General features: G+C 58.8%; 2 protein-coding genes across 2 annotated transcripts; one reads left to right on the top strand and one right to left on the bottom strand.

Annotated features, from left to right (window-relative positions):
- The first annotated feature begins 3,739 nt into the window (after positions 1-3,739).
- Positions 3,740-8,991, top strand: ARL8A (ADP ribosylation factor like GTPase 8A). Its single transcript, XM_042837433.1, has 6 exons — positions 3,740-3,922; positions 4,696-4,769; positions 5,481-5,574; positions 6,698-6,765; positions 7,469-7,539; positions 7,671-8,991. Exons 1-6 carry the CDS (start codon positions 3,818-3,820, stop codon positions 7,718-7,720), a joined length of 462 nt encoding a protein of 153 aa, XP_042693367.1. The 5' UTR covers positions 3,740-3,817; the 3' UTR covers positions 7,721-8,991.
- A 1,565-nt stretch (positions 8,992-10,556) lies between these two features.
- On the bottom strand, positions 10,557-14,892 carry GPR37L1 (G protein-coupled receptor 37 like 1). Its single transcript, XM_042837439.1, is given in 3 exon segments — positions 10,557-11,839; positions 13,868-14,862; positions 14,865-14,892. Coding segments are annotated over 3 exon segments (1,836 nt in total). The 3' UTR covers positions 10,557-11,026.
- Between the last annotated feature and the right edge of the window lie 2,258 nt (positions 14,893-17,150).

Below are 17,150 nucleotides of genomic sequence, written 5' to 3'. Positions count from 1 at the left end.
GCCCGCTACCGCCGAGGTTCGGCCCCGCGAGGCCCGTTTGTCTCGCGCTTCCGTCCGTGGCGGCAGAGCGGATTTCGCTCTCCGTGGGGCCGCGATGAGCTCCGCTCCCGAGGCGCGGCTCCGGCGCCCGGCTGGGGCTGCAGCCCGGCCGCCGCGTCCCCCGCTGGGTTCGTCCCGCCCCGCCCCGCCCGTCATCCCGCGCCGCGCGGCCCCGCAGCCCGAATCCCGCCGGCTGTGCTCGCAGAGCCGCCCCGCAAAGCCCCGTCTGCCCCCCGCGTTCGGGCCGTTTTTGGGTTCTCCCCGCCGTCTCCAGACGCGGTGCGGTGCGATGGGAGCCGCCCGCGGTGCGTCCCGAAGGTTTGGGGCTGGGCTCTCGGGAATCTCAGGGCTTCATTGGGGTCTGTCTGCCTGTCCCAGTTCACGGCTGTGGCCCCGTTGCACGCGCCATCCTTGCTCCTCGGCTCTGAAGCGAAGCGAGTTATTTCTGCTCGCTCAGAAGCTGCTGTGCTGTCAAAGGTGGTTTTGCAGCTAATTTGGAAGCTTCAGTGCACTGCAGCTGTGCTCTGTGGGTGGGTTTCCGTTGGTTGGGCATGGCAGGAATGGAAACCAGCCTTCCCAAAACCAGCCTTCCCACAGAACCGATGTCACGGTGCTGCACCTCCTTGCTCCGAGCCCCGAGATGCAGCTCTGGGTGTTCCCAAGCTCATTGCTAGCAGCTGCTGCATGCACTCAGCACACAGCCTGGTGCTCCCACCCCCCTTGGTGAGCAGTGGCTGACAGGGAGCTCCGTGCCTGCTCTGTCTGTAAGTCCTTCCAGGGCCCACGTTGTCCCAGCCATTCAGTGCTCTGCTTTGCAGTCTCATGTCGGGGTGGGACACAGCAGTGCCATGTGTGGGCTGGTCCTGCTGCTGCCTCTCTGTTAGTAGCAACAGAGGCTGAATTAAGAAAAATCCAGCAGAAAATAATTTCTTCCCTCTTGAAGTGGAGCTTTACTCCAAACCTGCTGAGCTGTTTTCTCTGTGTGTGCCTGGAAATAGTGGGGAAGCCCCCCACCTTCTTGCTTTTCCAAAAGCCCTGTCCCCGTGTGTCCCTCCTCCCCAGCCATGCCTGATGGCTTCTGGGGTTTCCAGTTCTACACGTGAATGGCTCACATGTGACAGTTTTGCAGCATACAGGACTCCAGCACAAGGCTCAGAGGCTCATCCCACTTCGCCACTGTGGCTGCTGTAGGGAACTGGGACGTCTGGTTATTCTGGCAGCTCTTGAAGGAGGTTCCAGTGCTTGGGCTAAAGCTGGCTGCGTGTTCTGCTGGTGTTCAGCAGCTGGTGATGGGGTGTGCAGCACCTTTGGCTCTGGTTATTGGGCAAGGTGCTCAGGCTCTGCAGGTGGGCCTCCTGTCTGTGAAGTTATTTGGACAGTTCAGATTTTCTTTGGCAGACACACGCTGAAAACAAACAGAGATCTTTGAGGTAACGTCCTGCAAATGTGAACTTGCCAGAGACAACTGGAAAAAAACCAAGATGCCAAAAAATCCCAACCCAACAGGATCTGCGTGAGGAGCATTTGAAGCATCTCATCTGTCTTTAAGGTGTCGGAACAGAAGCGTTAGAAGGAGAAGTGGCTGTGATTCAGGCTTCTGGGTGAAAGAAAAAACAACTGAACTCTTGAAAAGCATCTGATTTCAGCACTGATGCAGAGATTCTCCAAGAAATCTGTGGGTCCAGATGACATTCTACAGTCTGAAGATGTGTGCTAGCGCTGGGGCTCATGGAGGCTTTGCATCTTCCAGCATTTTTCGCTGCTGTTCTTCACCTGGCTACAAAAATGGAAGTCAGGTGCCTGGGAGATGGGCTGGCTGCCTGCAGAGCTGCAGCCCTGCTGCTGCCGTGCCAGGGGAGGGCTTTGCTGCAGGTGGCCACGGTCAGCCAAAGGCAAAGGGCTCTGCTGGTGTGTCACCTGGCTGATGTTCCTTGTCCTCGAGTTCCCCCACAGCATAACCTAAGCTCTAGGTGCAGCAAAGAGCTGTGTTGTAATTATTTTTTTTTTTTTTAATGAAAGAGCACAAACTTGAAAGGAAGCCTCAGTGAGAATGTAAACATCAGTGGGTGCAAATGGGTGTGAAGATAAAAGGGCAGCATGGGACTCGAGCAGCTCAGCTTGGAAATCTGTGGTCCAAACCCTCTCAGAGCCTCAGGGATGGCTGCAGCTTTGAGGAGCTCAGTGGAGCTTTGTTTCTCTGCCTGGCTCTTGTAGCATCTCCTGGTTGTGCCCTGGGAGAAGGCAGCAGCTGGGCAGTGGGGTCTGGCACATTTGGGACTGTGGTGCGATGCTGAAGAAGCAAAAACAACACAAAGATTTTTTTTCTTTTATCTGAGAAACATCATTTTCCTGGAAGAAACTGTGTGAGCTTCAGTGTTACCACGTTCTTTATATACAGTATTTATTAAAAAAAAAAAAAGAAAAAGTTTTAGCTGCATTGCAGGCAGTAGGATGAGTCTGTCCCATGGAGCACCATCGCAGCTGATGCCTGTGGGTCAGGGCAGCATGGGCCATGCTGACATTGCATGGGCTCTTGGAGCAACTGGGGCAGCCCACAGATGTGTCCCCCGGGCCCTGGAGCTGAGGACCGCAGTGCTGGATGTCCCTGCAGCCTGGTTGGGGTTCCTACCATGCAGAAAGCCTGGGTTACTGAGCTCCTAAGGAAGGGGGCAGCTCAGGATGGTGGGCTGTGAGCGGCAGGTGTGCTTTACTCAGAGCAGGCCGTGTCTGGGGCAGCACTGTGCTGAGAAGGGGTGACAGCACACTGGCGTCCTCAAGCGAGGGACGATGCCTGGCCTGGCAGGTGCTGGCGTGGCTGTGCGCTGCAGAGGACAGGGCTGGGACTGGGCTGGAGGCTCCGCTCATCCCCACGGGAGCCAGGAACCCAGCGGGGGGTTGGTGGGGCTGGGCAGAAGCATCGCTTGTCTTCTCATGGGACCCCAAAGCAGCGTGGCTGTGTGGGATTCTGATGGCGCCCTGGGGGTGTCACGTGCCCGGCCTGGGCTTATTGGGTGGGGGAGTGGGTTGGAGTGCTGGAGCGGTTCTGCAGCCCTGCTTTCCACCCTCCTTCCCTGCCGCTGGTCCCCAGGGTGCTTTCTGAGTGCGCTTTGGCTCAGAGACCTCTTGGCTGCTGTTCTTTGCTGTCAGAATGCAAAAGGGAAATGAAAAACGGAAGCGGCGCGTATTGCAGAACTGCTGGAAGAGGTTTGGAAAATCCTGAGGACTGGCTGAATTCTGCTTATCAGAAAATGGCATCAATTGCCTTCTCTTTGTGTGGTTTCAGGTCTGGGGCTGCAGGATTTCATCCTGGCTTTAAATGGGTTTTATGAATGGGCTTTCATTGTTGTCCTGAAGTCACCTTGGAGGGCCTGGGGGCTGGAGCTGATTGGAGAGGAGCATCATTATCTCAGCAGTGTCAGATCCAGGCGGAGGTGGGCTGTGAAGGCCCAGCACTGTCCCAGCCCTCCAGCAGGGAGGCAGATCTCCCCGCAGCACAGGGATGGCTTCTGCTCACTGCTCTGACGGCAGTAACCCAGTTTTGTGGTGGCAGTGGGCTGCTGTGAATCTGCAGCAATTTCATGCTTCAGCCCAGCGCGTGGCTGAGCTCTGCTGCCTGTGTGTGGATAAGGCTTCAGCAGCCAAGGGGCAGCTCGTGGGGATGGGGGGGTGGGAGATGAGGCCCCCGCAGGGGATTTGGGTTTGTTTCTGGCCAGACCCTCAGCCCCTGCGGTGCTGCTGCACTCCCTGGGGCAGGCTGATTGGGTTTCTGAGCCTCCTAATGCTGTTTGGCTTGTCCTTGCAGTCAGGCCAGTTCAATGAAGACATGATCCCAACGGTGGGCTTCAATATGAGGAAGATCACCAAAGGGAACGTTACCATAAAGGTGAGGTGCAGAAGTTCCCAACTGGGGGGAAAGTTGGAGTGAGGGCTGATCTGTGGGCTCTCCCGTTGGAGGCTGAAGGATCCCAGCGGTGCCAGCTGCTTGTTCCTAAGGATTGCTAGTAGGAAGATCTGGCCTTTAGGTTTGCACAGTACCTTCCAGAGGAGATTGTGAGTAGGGGTGGAAGAGATTTGGATCTTTGCAGTAAGAGCCAGGCCAGGCTGTAAAGCTGGAGCTTGCTGGTCAGGATTTGTAGACATGGTCACCTTGCTGAGAGTGGGAGGGTTGGGGAGAAAGGGCACAGCTTTTAGGTGTGTTCTCTGCCTTGAGGGTGAAGGGAGGAGAGGTTCCTGTCCCCCTGGGTCTTCCAGGTCCCCACACTGTACTAGGAGGTAACAGTGGGCTGGTCATCTCCTTCTGCAGCTCAGCTAGAAATGCTTCAGTGTTTCTGAGAGCAGGCCTACTGCTTTCAACTGGCAAATGCATCAGTTCCTCCAGGCTCCTGGGATGGTGGGCATGGGGAAGAGGCCCTGGGCTCTGGCCAGGGCGGCTCTCTGTGTGAGCAGAGGCTTGTCAGAGCCTCTCTAAGTCACGGGAGGCACTGACCCAGGACTAATGCTCTCCAGCTGCTTGCTTTGTCGAGTCTGGAGCCTCATCCTTGGGTTTGAGATCAGGCGCTGGTGGGCACAGAGGAGGAGATGGGGCTGCATTTGGTGCGTGCTGGGAGGGCAGCCTGTGATGGGGGGTTGTGCTAAGGGCTCTTCTTCCTGTCACAGCTCTGGGACATCGGCGGCCAGCCGCGCTTTCGCAGCATGTGGGAGCGGTACTGCCGTGGAGTGAGTGCCATCGTGTGAGTATCCATCAGCAGCAGTGACAGCATGCAGCTTGGCCAGCCGTGGGGCCGTCCCTTCATCCTTCTCACCCTACCTGAGGGTACTGAGCAAGGCTGAGCAGCTCCACCACTGGGCAGGGCATCGCAGTCTCAGTGCCTCACGGGCTTTGAGCACAGGGCAGCAAATGCACCTCGAGTGCCTCCAGAATCCCTGTGGAGCCCTGTGGAGCCTTCCCTTCCACTCAGCGTTCCTCAGCCCAGCTGTACGCCTTGGATCTTGCCTTTCCCTGCTCCCTTGGTTGCTTTGTGCTGCTCAGCCATAAGAGGGACTGAGCAAAGGTCAGAGGGGTCTTGGCCCTTTTCAAGAGGATAATGTGAGGGCTAATGGCCAGCAGTGTATTCCCGGGTCCGTGTTTGTGCTGCTGAGTGAACCTGCTGCTTAGAGGAGTCTGTGCAGCGCTTGCTGCTGACTGTCAGCAGTCTGTGAGTGTCCTTGCATGTCCCCTACTTGCAAATATTGCAGGAAGTTCACTCCCAGAGAGTCCAAGATGGAGACAAGTCTGGCAAAGACGTTCATGGAAAGCAGACTCCTAAGAACAAATATTTACCTGCAAGCTGAGGTTGGAGTTGTTCAAACCCAGTTAGAAAATCAGATTTTTGTGGTCTTCACCAGCTGACCAGCTCTCTCTGCTTGCCACATGCCTGTGCTCAGGTTTCCTTCCCTTTCAGGTACATGGTGGATGCTGCTGACCAGGAGAAGATCGAGGCCTCGAAGAATGAACTTCATAACCTGCTCGACAAGCCGCAGCTCCAGGGCATCCCGGTGAGCTGCTGCCTGGGTAGGATAAGGGTGTCCTATCCACTCGTCCACTGCACACACCATCCCACTGCACTCCTGCTGAAACTGGGGAAGTGATGCTTTCTATCCCAGGGCTGGGCTGAACAGCACTTCCAGCCTTAGGAGGGAGGCTTAGAAGAGACCAAGAGAAACCCTCATGTGTGAGACTGTCCCCCTGCATGAATTTGCACCTTTTTGTGAGGGGAGACCTTCAGGTTTCATCACCCAGTAGCACAGGTGCTCGGCTCTGATGTTTGCAGGAGATGAGCTGTCAGCAGTGGGGCTCGCAGTTGGCAGCTGCATGTGCCAGGGTAGGATGCTGACAGAGCCTCCGGAATTGGCATCCTTGGAAAGGAGCTAATCTAGGACCTTGCACCACATCCCAAGCATTCGTGGCCAACTAAATTAAGCTTCTGACATAAGGCACTGCATTTGCAGCGCTTCAGAGTGCTCTTTTTTAAGAACAAGGCTACTCCAAATGTAAATTGGGGGATGCTGTATTGCTGTGCTGCTGCAGAGGCCCTGATTTACAGCTGCCTCAGTGCTGTCCTTGTCAGATGACAGTCGTGTGGTTCGCTCAGGAGCGATGAGGAAGTCCTGCCTGGGGTTTATTTTCTTTGCTTAGTCCTAGGATTTCTTTGTGGATGTGAAAAGCCTTGAAGTAAGAGATCAGTGGGTACTGCAAACAGCCATTGCTTTTTTTGGGCTGGCTGCCTGCAGGGAGCAAGGCTCTGCAGGGTGTTTGTATCCTGATAATGTCAATTTTAGCCCATCCAGCTTCACTTGGATTTTTTGCTCAAAGATAAATGGCTCCTGGAGGAGTGTCCTACATGCCTCAAGGGAAACCGGTGCCCTTCAGAGGGGATAGATTGGGCAGCTTCTCAGTGGGACAAGAAAGTATGCAGGAGATGCTGGGTACAAGCCAATGAACACCGTTAATGGAGGTGCTCTGCCTTCTCATTGCCTGCTGAAGGGATTTTCTTTGTCCTCTGGTGAAGTAGCCTGGACTTCTCACATCCCAAACAGGTCTTGGTGCAGGGTGCCAGGCTCCGTTCCCTGCACACTCTGGTGCCCAGGAGCTTCACACGTCCCCTCTCCCCTTCTACAGGTCCTAGTCCTGGGGAACAAGCGAGATCTGCCTGGTGCCTTGGATGAGAAGGAGCTCATTGAGAAGATGTAAGTGCGGGTGGCGCAGGGCTGGGACAGGAGCTGCCCGAGCAGCGCAGCCCGCGGGCTGCAGGAGCCGGGGCGGCAGCTGGGCTGTGTGCCGCTGGGGGGCGCGGGGGCCCGGCAGGCCGTGCTCAGCGCTCTGCGGTGGCGCAGGGTGTCACCGTGCCGGGAGCTCGGCCCGGGGCATCTCCGCACTGCTCAGAGATTGCCCTCATCCTTTGTGCACCCCGTGCAGTTCCCAAGTCCTTTGTGCCCCATCTCATTTCAGGGCCGGGCTGGATGGGGCCCTGGGCAGCCTGGTCTGGCGTTAAATGCGGAGGTTGGTGGCCCTGCGTGTGGCAGGGGGTTGGAGATTTGTGATCTTGAGGTCCCTTCCAACCCTGGCCATTCTGCGATCTGCCAGCTGTGCTGTGTAACTGAATTGTAGGATGCTCTGAGCAAAGCTGTGGCCAGGATCTCCTGGAGGCCAGGTTCCTCCTGCCTGTCATGCAGCCCCTGTGCCAGCCTGGCTGTCAGACAGCAGGAGCAATGCAACAGTGTCTTCACTCGGCCTTCCTTGAAGTCCCCAAGGTCCTGGGGACTTTGCCCTTACAGGGGCACCCCCTTCTCAGAGCCTGAGTCCAAAGGGACTTGAGGCATCACCCGTTGCTGCAGAGAGTGTAGCCTGCAGAGTCTGCAGCACTCAGCCAGAACTCTTCCTCTCCTGCAGGAACCTCTCTGCCATCCAGGACCGAGAGATTTGTTGCTACTCTATCTCTTGCAAAGAAAAGGACAACATTGGTGAGTGCCAGTGGCTCAGGCTGCCGGTGGGTGGGGACCAGGGCTTGTTGTAGTGCACCCAGGTTGCTCCCCCAGTGCAGGAGGGGGAGATAGCTGAAAGGAGAGGCTGTAAACACCCCTTGCCTTTGCAGACATCACCCTACAGTGGCTTATTCAGCACTCGAAGTCCAGGAGAAGCTGAGATCCCTTGGACTGCAGCTCAGATCGGGAAGATGCCATTGTACAAGCCCATACCCTTTCCTTCTCCTGCTCTGTCCCTCCAGCTCTTTCTCTCTAGATGGGTATTTTTAGGGGACCCCAGACTCCACTCGCATTGAGGTGGAGCCCTTGTTTTTATTGTAAAGAAAATGTCCGACTCTGCCCTCCTTTCCTCTCTCTGTCTCTTCTTCCCATTTTGGCACTGTTCTGTTGTTGTCTGTGTATACAGTATATATATATATGTATATATATTTTAATTTTTTAATTTAAGCACTAGCGCTGTTACTAAACTGGGCCCTGTGAGCTGTAGGAAGGCTGTGGGCTGCCCGAGTTCAGCACTGGGAGGAGGATGAGGTGCGTGGCAGACAGCAGCCCCCAGGACGGGGCCGGATAGGGCTGCAGGCAAGTCCCCCAGGAGGAGCTGCAGCACCCTGGGGCTGCGGGGTCACATCTGTGCTGTCCTTCCCCAGGCTTCAGTCCCCACAGCAGGGTTTGTGGGGGCAATGCCATCTCCCCACCAGCCCTAAGCTCCTCACCCCAGCGTGGGGATGGGGATTGGTCACAACCCGCTGCCACCAGCCTGCGCACGTTGCCCTCAGCTGCCCCTGCCTCTCCTCGCTGCCCTGGCCGCCTCAGCCCCGTACCCCCGCGTGCCCCAGGGCTGCCCAGTTGTGCCCTGGCCCTGGCTTTGCTGCCCAGCCTCGGGGTGCTGGGTGGCACAGCTGGCTCCTTGCCTTGCACGTGGGGAGGGGAGAGGAGAGGAGGCCTCCAAGAGCCAGGGTGTCTTTGTCCCTTTGTGCTGAGTTACTGGGTCTGTGCTGGTGCAGCCTTGGGGTTGCTTGGGGCTGGTGAGGGTGGGATATTTCTGGGTAAGGGGGGCATGCTGGCAGCAGCAGGGAGGATGGGGCCAGGTCTGGCATAGTGGGAAGGCACTGGCCCTGTCCCCAGCCCCAGTGGGGTTGTGGGGATGGTGGGCGATGGGGGCTTTCAGCTCCTGCGTGGCTCCTGGGGGTGGTGAGGCCGGGGGTTCTCTTCTGTTCTCATTTTTGCAGAATTGCACAAAGAGAGGTTTCTTTTTTTTCTTTTTTTTTTTTTTAATTTAATGGATTGTAAAGTGTTGTCATCCCTCTCCGCCCCATTTTTTTTTTTTTAAGAGATATTTTGGCGCAAATTTGACCTCTGTTGGGAAATGATTCTTGTAACTGTACAATTTTTTTGCCTCCTAATAATAATAAATTAACAATTTTGCGTTGGTGGGTGTGGTTGCAGTCATTGCTTCCTCTCTGCCACTGTTCCCCCCTCTCCCCCCCTCCTCAGGGCTATCCCTGTGCCGTGGGAGCGCTGCCCAGTCCCTGTCCCTGCTCACCCTGCAGTACCTGGTGCCTCTGTCCGGATTGCAGTCCCCATGGTGACACTCAGGACCTGCTGGAACCGATCCGATGGCTCCCAGTGCACTGTTTGTTTACTCATGGAGATGGGCTCCAAGCCCTCCAGCTGTGGCCATCGCTGCTTCTGGATTCTCCTCTCGCCCACACTGTGTTCTGGGCCTATCCTGGGACAGCAGTGCTGGATTTGGAGCAGCCGTGCTGGGGAGCTCCTGCCTGATCTCTGCCCTCCTGCCCCTAGCAGTTCTTCCCTGTGGGCTGTGAGCCGTGGTGGCAGGGTGCCCCGTACCGTGTGCCTCTTAGAGGCTGCCCTACTGCACCTGGAATTGCGCTTTGTGCTTACGGCACCCTGCCTGCCTGGGCACGGGGTCTGAGTGAGACTGGGGTGCAACGGGCACCACGCATCGCCTGCATGGGCTGCACAGCCCCCCCTCCCTGCCCCCAGCCTGGCTCCTTCCTCCCCACGCAGCCGCAGCAACAAGCCGGCCTTTGTTCGCCCCTGGCCGGGGCTCAGGACGGAGCGGCACTGAGTGAGCGCCTGAGAGCGGCCACCTCGCCCTTCCTCCCGCCTCGCTGCTGCCTGTGCAGGGGGCCCAGCCCTGGGGAGCCGTGCCCCAACCAGGACCCTGCCGGGCATCTGTGCCCCAATGCACGCCCTGTGCTGTGAGGAGCTTCCAAACCCCCACAACCCCAGCAGCGTCAGCACAACGCGGGGAGGGCTGGCAGAGGGAAAGGAAAAACTCAGTTTTGTGCTACTGGGAAGAAAACTGGGGCTTTTGTTTCCCTGGCAACAGGGCTGAGAAAGCAAAGCTCGGTGGGTGCTGCTGCACAAAGCCCACAGTGAGCCCCTCGCATTCACCCGCCCGTAGCAACCATCTCCCTGTGCCCGGCATCCCGCGCTGGGGCGGCTGCCAGCCACACACACAAGGAGCTTTCACAGCTCGGCTCTGGGGGCAGCACGGGGGGGCCCGGCACGGCCAGCCTGCCCTCGCTGCTCCCAGCAGCCTGCCTTGGTAAGCCCTGGTGAGACGTGGATGCTGGGTTTGGAACGTGTGCTGGTTTGAGATCGGCACCTCGGGTGGGTTTTGTGCCCCTGATGGGCAAAGTGGACGAGGAGCCGGGAGCACTGTGTGGGGCTCTTTGGATGGGATGTGGGATCTTGGCTCTGCACAGTGCTTTGCAGGCTGTAGGGCACCGCCGCCCAGTGCTGAGCTTTGCTGGGACCAACCCAACCCCACAAAGCACTGAGTGCTTGGAGGAGCTCAGCAGAGGCTGCCCTGGCACTCAGCAGCACGCCATTACCCTCAGCCGCTGCCTGGCCCAGCGCCGCTTTCCTGACCCCCGTGTGTCCTCACCCCACTGAGCTGCCCGTGCCCACCCAGAGCCCCCAGGTCTGAGGGAAGAGTGTGGGGTCACACAGCCCACCGTGCTCTGACCCCCCATTGCTCTGCATGTCTACGTGCACAACGTGCTCTAGTTTACTGGTTTATTGAGCTCTTACAGGGCACTGCTGGGATCTGGTCGCTGGGACCTTCTCCTACTGTGGAGGGGGCTGGCAGGAGGGGACAGGACAGGACGAGGGCAGTTTGTGTTTGCTAAGTCCTCTGCAAACCCTCCTTGATAGCAGATGGGACCTTTCCTGCACAACTCCATCAGCAGAGCAGCAACCTCCCAGCCTGGCCAGGCACAGAGGGAGCTGATGTCCTTTGGGCAGAGGCAAGAAGGCCACTCATGTAGCCACGGGGACGGGACACCCCTTGCCCAACACGGGGTTTGAAGCCCACGGTGCAGCCCCTGAGCTGACTCTCCTGCTTGCTCCACGTCCGGGCACGGGGCACTAATGGCAGAAACGTTTGGTCTTGGGAGGAGGTGGTGAAATGCTCTCTACGGCTCCTGGTTGGCACTTAGCACGGCGTGCCAAGAGCCAGGAGGGGCGGAGGGGACTCCCGGGGCTTGTCAAAGAAGATGGAGGAGGACATCTCTGTCTTGAGCTTGCTATCGGCGCTGCCCTCACTGGAGGCGGCGTCGGGACCGCAGCCCTCGCAGCAGCAGCAGCAGCAATCCATGAAGGCCTGGCCCAGGGGTCTGCAGAGGCACAGGAGCAGGACGGGCGTCACCGAGCACTTGAAGAACAGAAAGAACTGGTTGATGAGGTTGAGCAGGTCCAAGGTCTGCTTGGACATGTCAGGGGACATGTAGGCCACCACGATGTTGCAGACGTTCTCAGGGGTGGTGCAGAGCCCGTAGATGACGGTCAGCCCGATGATGGTGCAGTTCAGGTGGCTCTCACACTGGCTGTGTTTGGTCCCACGGCACTCGGCCTTCTGCTCGGTGCCGCGGATCCTGCGGGTCACCAGCTGGCAGCTCACAGTGAAGAGGAGGGGCAGGCAGAAGTAGCAGCCGAAGTACCACCACATCCGGGCGTTCTGGTAGGTGAGCACCAGCGAGTAGACGGACTCGGGCAGGTTGGACGAAGGCTTCATGGTGCAAAACTCGGTCACCACGCCGGACACGGGCGACGTGTCCTGGGCCAGCTGCCAGAGCAGGACCTCGGGCACCGACAGCGTCATGGAGCCCACCCAGATGACAGCCAGCTTGGCAATGATGGACTGGCACTGCTCGATGGGCCGGGCGCTGGCCTGCGGGCTGGTGGCCGCGTGGAACCTGTCGATGCCCAGGGCGCAGAGGCTGAAGGTGGTGACTCCCAGGGATGAGACCTGGTGAAGAGGAAGCAGAACAGGTGGGAGTTCAGTGGGGGCCTTGGAGGGGTTGACTTGACGATGGCACTGGAAGTTCCCAGCTACCCAACAGCCCCAGAGCCTTCCTCCAAGGTTTGGCAGAGGTCGCGTCCCAGGTGTGGAGCCACCTTCCTGTGACTCCTGGAGGGGCGCCGGATAAGCATCCCTTGACCCACGTGTCCCTGCACTGCTCCCTGTTCTGCACAAAGCTTTGATGGATGCCAGTCTGTCCATCCAGCCAGGGTGGGAACAGCAGGATTGTCTCTCAGGCTCTTCTTCTATTCTGGATGTTTTTGGAGAGGAAAAGCACGGACCTCTGCTCCCATCAAAGCCTTCCCATGGCCCTGGCTGCCCAGGCTGGCTCGTCCCTGCCCTGTTCTGCAGATCTGCTGCCTGCTTCCCAGGCAGCCCAATAGAGCTGAGGACACCGTTGTCACAAACCAGCTTGGGGCGATTTCCACTGCATTGAGGAGAAACATCCCTGTTTGCCAAAGGAGGCAGAGGGAGGGCTGCCCAGGCGCCGAGGGTCACAATCAGCATTCAACCCCGCAGCCCCTGGCCAGGAGCACAGCAGTCACATGCTGCTGCCCCAAAGCCCCGTGGCTGTTCCTGGCCTCACGAAGCCACCAAACATCCCCCTGTGCCGAAGGACATTCCCAGCGCTTGGGAAACCTTGTGATGTGTGTGCAGCATGCAGCAACCTGCCAGTGGGTTTTGCAAGAAACAGACCTGGCACCTCCGACCCAGAACAGCTCTGGCATCCCCGCTGTGCCCTTTGCAGTGGCTCTGAGTTGGCCTCTTTAGTGCTGCAGGGCACAGCAGCTCATGCCAAACACCCAGCATCACCACTCAGTTTCTGTGCAGCGTCTCCCCTGACAGCACCATGGCCCTCAGCACAGCACTGCCATTGCCATCCCATACCCAGCCCCACCGCCCAGCAGTGCTGCTCTTGTCCCAGCACTTCTGCTCAGCACCAGCTGTACCACCGCCTCTCCTTTACCCTAAGGCTGCCCCCAGGCTCTCCTCTCCTGGTCCTTGGGGACTGTGCTGGGACACACATCCCCAGAGCTGCGCTGTGCCCATCCTTCAGCATCCCCCTCAGCAAGATCTCAGCATCCCTCTTTGGTGGATCCTGAGGCACTCCAGTGCTGCTGGCTCACTGATCCTGGAGGCGCCACCCTCACAGGTGCAGCAAACTGGACTGCTCAGATTCAGGTCACAGCAGCACCTCCCCATGAAGGGCTCTGCTTTGGGGGCATTCCCCTTCCCTTTCCATTCTCACCCAGCACTGAACCTGCCTTGGCAAATGCCCATCCATATTCCTGCCCCTATCTGAGTACTCCTGCTGCCTGGTCGTGCCATGGGATGCTTGAGGTGGAGGATGGAAATGGGACAAAGCCCTCACTTAATAAGTCTGGGATGGGAGACCTCCAGGAATGAGCAACTCCTGCTTTCCTGAGCAATAGAGGCATTGCTGGGCTGCTGGCAGCCCATCGTCTCGTTGTGCTGGGCTGCAACCTGCAGGCGCTGGCTGCGGTCAGGGCACACGTAGGGCTGTGCCTGGAATCACCCAGACCTGTACCCAAAGTAGCATCACTGGGTGCCCTGCTCAGGTGCATGCATCCAGGCCACGAGCAATTGCTCCTGGGGCCTCCTGCACTAATACCCAGCCTGGCTGCCCCCAGGAGCGTGCAGAGCGCACCTCCAGAAGATTTGGGGTGATTTGGGGACTTAATGTGGACTTGGTAGCGTTAGGTTCCTGGTGGGACTTGATCTTAAAGGTTTTTTCCAACCTGAATGACTTTATCCCATGATTCTATATCTTGGGGTCGTTTTTTTCACCCATAAGGAATGAGCAGAGACCTCAGGTTCCCAACCCCATCCCTGCCCCAGCTCTGCTCAGCAGTCAACATGGGGGATGTTCCCCCACGGTGAGGTCTCGGCACACGGTGCCAGGCCCTGGGCAGCGATGGCACCCCCAAAAGAAGGGGCAGAGCAGCTCCTTACCTCCATGAAGGGCACGATGCGGCACGAGATGTCCCCCAGCAGCCTCTTCTTGGTGATCTCGTTGAAGATGACCACAGGCAGGCAGAAGAAGAGGATGAGGAAGTCCCAGAAAGCCAGGCTGGCCAGGATGGAGTTCCAGGCGCTCTTCATGTAGTAGTTGTGCCACACGATGCACATCACCGACAGGTTCCCAATGATGCCCACCGCGAAGACGATGAGGGACAGGAACATGACGGCGTAGGCGCTGTAGGAGTTCTCCGTCACCGGGTACAGCGGGTTCTGGATTTGCAGCCTCTTGTCGGACACCGTGGTCAGGTTGGCGGCGGGCTCAGCCCCCCCGTCCGTGGGGACCCCCCGCTGCTGCTCAGAGGGGTCGGTGCTGGACGGCACCATGGCCCTGGTTGGGTGCAGGCTGGCGGCGTTGATGGGCCGCGGGAACTCCACCCGCACCCCCGGCACGTACTGCTGCACCGACTTGGAGTCCTCCACCGTGCCCCGACGCGGCCGCGCCTTCAGCTCTGCGTTATCCTGCGCAGCCACCGGCAGCATCCCGCCTCCACCTGCGCCCTGGTTTGGGCGCACGCCGCCTTCTGCGTGCCGCCCGGCTGCGCCCGGCATCGCCGCGGCCCCCGGCAGTGCCAGCAGCAGGAGGACGAGCGATGGGGGCGAAGGCATGATGTCCTCCGCACCCTCTGCGGGAAGCGTCTGACGGAGCAGCCCCGGGGCTGCGGGGAACGAGGAGGGGCCGGAGGAGCTCCGCTCGGTCCGGCTGCGGCCGCTGCTGTGGGCTCTGCGGGGCGCTCCGGGCGGGATAAAGGAGCGGCAGAGCCGGGCCCTCTGCTGGTCACCCACCGCTGCCGGGACGCTGCCAGAAGCTGAGAGCCACAGCCCGGGCTGCACATCCTCCACTGCACTCCAGCGACCCCCAGCATCTCCCCATGGGGCCCTGGGCAGCCTGAGCTGGTGGGGGGCAACCAGAACAAGGCAAGGGTTGGGATCTTCCAGGGCCCTTCCAACCCAAGCATTCCATCTGTGGTTCTGAGGTTCTGTGATCTTTAAGGGACCTTCCAGCCCAACCGTTCTGTGAGTCTATGATTCTGGCTTTACAGCTCCATGACTCCACGACTCCGTGGCTCTATGATGGTATGACACGATTCTCTGAACCCAGACCGAGATGCTCATGGCTTGGCACCTGGGATCGGCTGCAGTGCTGCCCCCCAGCAGTGGTCTGAGGAGGACTGAGGATCCCTGACCTCCTGCCTTCACCTCTCCCCATTCACCTGTGCTGTCACAGAACAGTGTGTTATGTAAATTAAACTTTATCCTATGCACTCCTTAGAAAACAAACAGAGCCAACAAACAAAAGCTGAATTCCTTTGGTCCTGGCTAACCTAACATGTGAATCCATTCACTCATCACTTTACTTCACGAGGTTTCTAAGCCACAGGTTCTCCCCCTCGGTTTGTAACCTGTAACTCACATCCATCCCAACTCCTGCCCTGTGCCAGCGGTGGGAGCACTCCTCCTTCCTCCTTCCTCCTTCCTCGCGCAGATATCCCCGCTGTCACACGGGGAAGCAGCTGTCGGATCTGCTCCAAAAGCTTCTGGGGAGAGCTGACCTATTTCTGCCTTCCAGCTCGGAGGTTCGGTGCCACCTCTGTGAGTCGATGGGCTCTGAGGAAGACTGGGCAACGAATGGGCTGAGAGAGGCAGAGAGAAGTAGAGGATTCTCATGCCTGGATATTTCTGAAGATGAAGCAGCACTCCAGCTCCTGCTGGGGTCTGCAGGAGCATAGTGAGAATGCCTGAGGGCTGTCCTGGGAGCAGTGGCTGCACAGATTTCTGGCCAACCTATAAAAAGGGGAATGGCTCAGCTGGAGCTCAGCAGCGACTGAGCAGCAGGTGAGGCTGCTGAGTGCTGCAGGTGCTCTGTTCCAAGGACACCAGCAGCCAGGGGAACAGCCAAGCAGATCTAAAATGAGTTGCACGTTCTCGTTAGTGGAGAACAAACCCCAAAAAGGTGAGCTCTAAGAGAGGGAAACCAGAGCTGCTTCGCAGCGCCCAGAGGCAGCGACGCAAAGCCGGGGCACGGCCCTCGGGCAGCCGAGCGCTGCCGGCATTCGGATTACGCTGGATAACCGAAGGATGGGTGACTCCTCCTCCTCCTCCCCCCCGGCGACCCGCAGCGCAGAGACGGGCGGCGCTCCCTGCAGGAGGAGGAGGAGGACGGAGCGTTCGCAGTGCCCGCAGCCGCTCTCTGGATGGAGCCCTCGGCCGCTGCCGCCTCAGCCCGGCGCTGTTTGCAGGGAGCGGGGCTATTTTTAGTTTCATTTCATTGCACAACAGCGGGTGCGGCGTGGAACCGCCTGCAGACAGCAGCGGAGTTCACTGGGGCAAGGTGACACCGCGGCACGGCAGCGACCTCCGGCTCTGCTGCCCGGGGAACCGCGGCCCTCCCTGGGCTCAGCAGCGCCCAGCCCGCGGCGGCCCCGAACCGCGGGGCCCGGAGGCTCTTTGGGAACGGCGCATTTTTCCTCTCGGCCCACATTCGCAGCCGGGCTGAGGCTGTCTCTCTGGAGATGAGTGCGCCGGGCTCTGTGAGCATCTCCTCGGAGCGCCGCATCAGTCGGAGCTCCCAGCTGTCAGCCAGGACAGATTTCTGCCCAAATCCCCTTTTCCTGATATCCCATCCAACCCTCTGCGCCTCTGCACGCACATCACATCCCATCTGACACGTCCCCCTTGGGCCCATAGGGACCAGACCACAATGGGCCTGGAGCTGTCAGAAATGGAGCAAAAGAGAGAAGAGTTTCTGAGCAGCACACCAAAAGTCCTGCCCATCTTCTGGGGCTTCTGAAAGCTGCCGCTTTGCAACGAGAGGCCTTTGTTGCAGCCCAAGGGAGAGATGAAGCTGCTCAGCACCGCTTCACCTCCTACCTGCTGCATCCCTATCACCACAATAGGGGCTGCCTGGATGGGTCCCAGTGGTGTTGCAGTTTACACGGCATCGTTATGGTCTGACTTTCCATCGATGAGCCTTTTGGTGCCCTGCCCGACGCCAGCAGAGCAGCCCGTTGTTTGCAGCACACAGCCCTGCCTGCAGCTCCCTGGGAGCAGAGCAGGGGCTCGGCCACACCTGTTTGCCCAGCGCCCTGCCGGCGATCCGCCCGCTTCTTTGGAAAGTGGGGAGAGGGCAGGGAAAGGACGCAGCAAGCAGGCAGAGCCACGGCACCGTTCCCAGCGGCCTTAAAGCGCGGCCCGAAGGCTCGGCTCTGTTCGGCAC

This window comes from Centrocercus urophasianus, unplaced genomic scaffold, assembly GCF_019232065.1.
Source record: "Centrocercus urophasianus isolate 14NV4802_14NV808 unplaced genomic scaffold, USGS_Curo_1.0 seq_70, whole genome shotgun sequence".
Taxonomy (NCBI): Eukaryota; Metazoa; Chordata; class Aves; order Galliformes; family Phasianidae; genus Centrocercus; species Centrocercus urophasianus.
Note: the sequence above shows the minus strand (reverse complement) of the source record. Positions and strands in the feature narration are given on the sequence as shown.

Bases quoted from the DNA above. Each gene is read 5' to 3' on its own strand.
- ARL8A (XM_042837433.1), top strand. From the start codon at position 3,818: ATGCTGTTTGGCTTGTCCTTGCAGTCAGGCCAGTTCAATGAAGACATG. The intron at 3,923-4,695 runs GTGAGGTGCAGA...TTCCTGTCACAG, and splicing joins AAGGGAACGTTACCATAAAG to CTCTGGGACATCGGCGGCCA. The intron at 4,770-5,480 runs GTGAGTATCCAT...CTTCCCTTTCAG, and splicing joins CGTGGAGTGAGTGCCATCGT to GTACATGGTGGATGCTGCTG.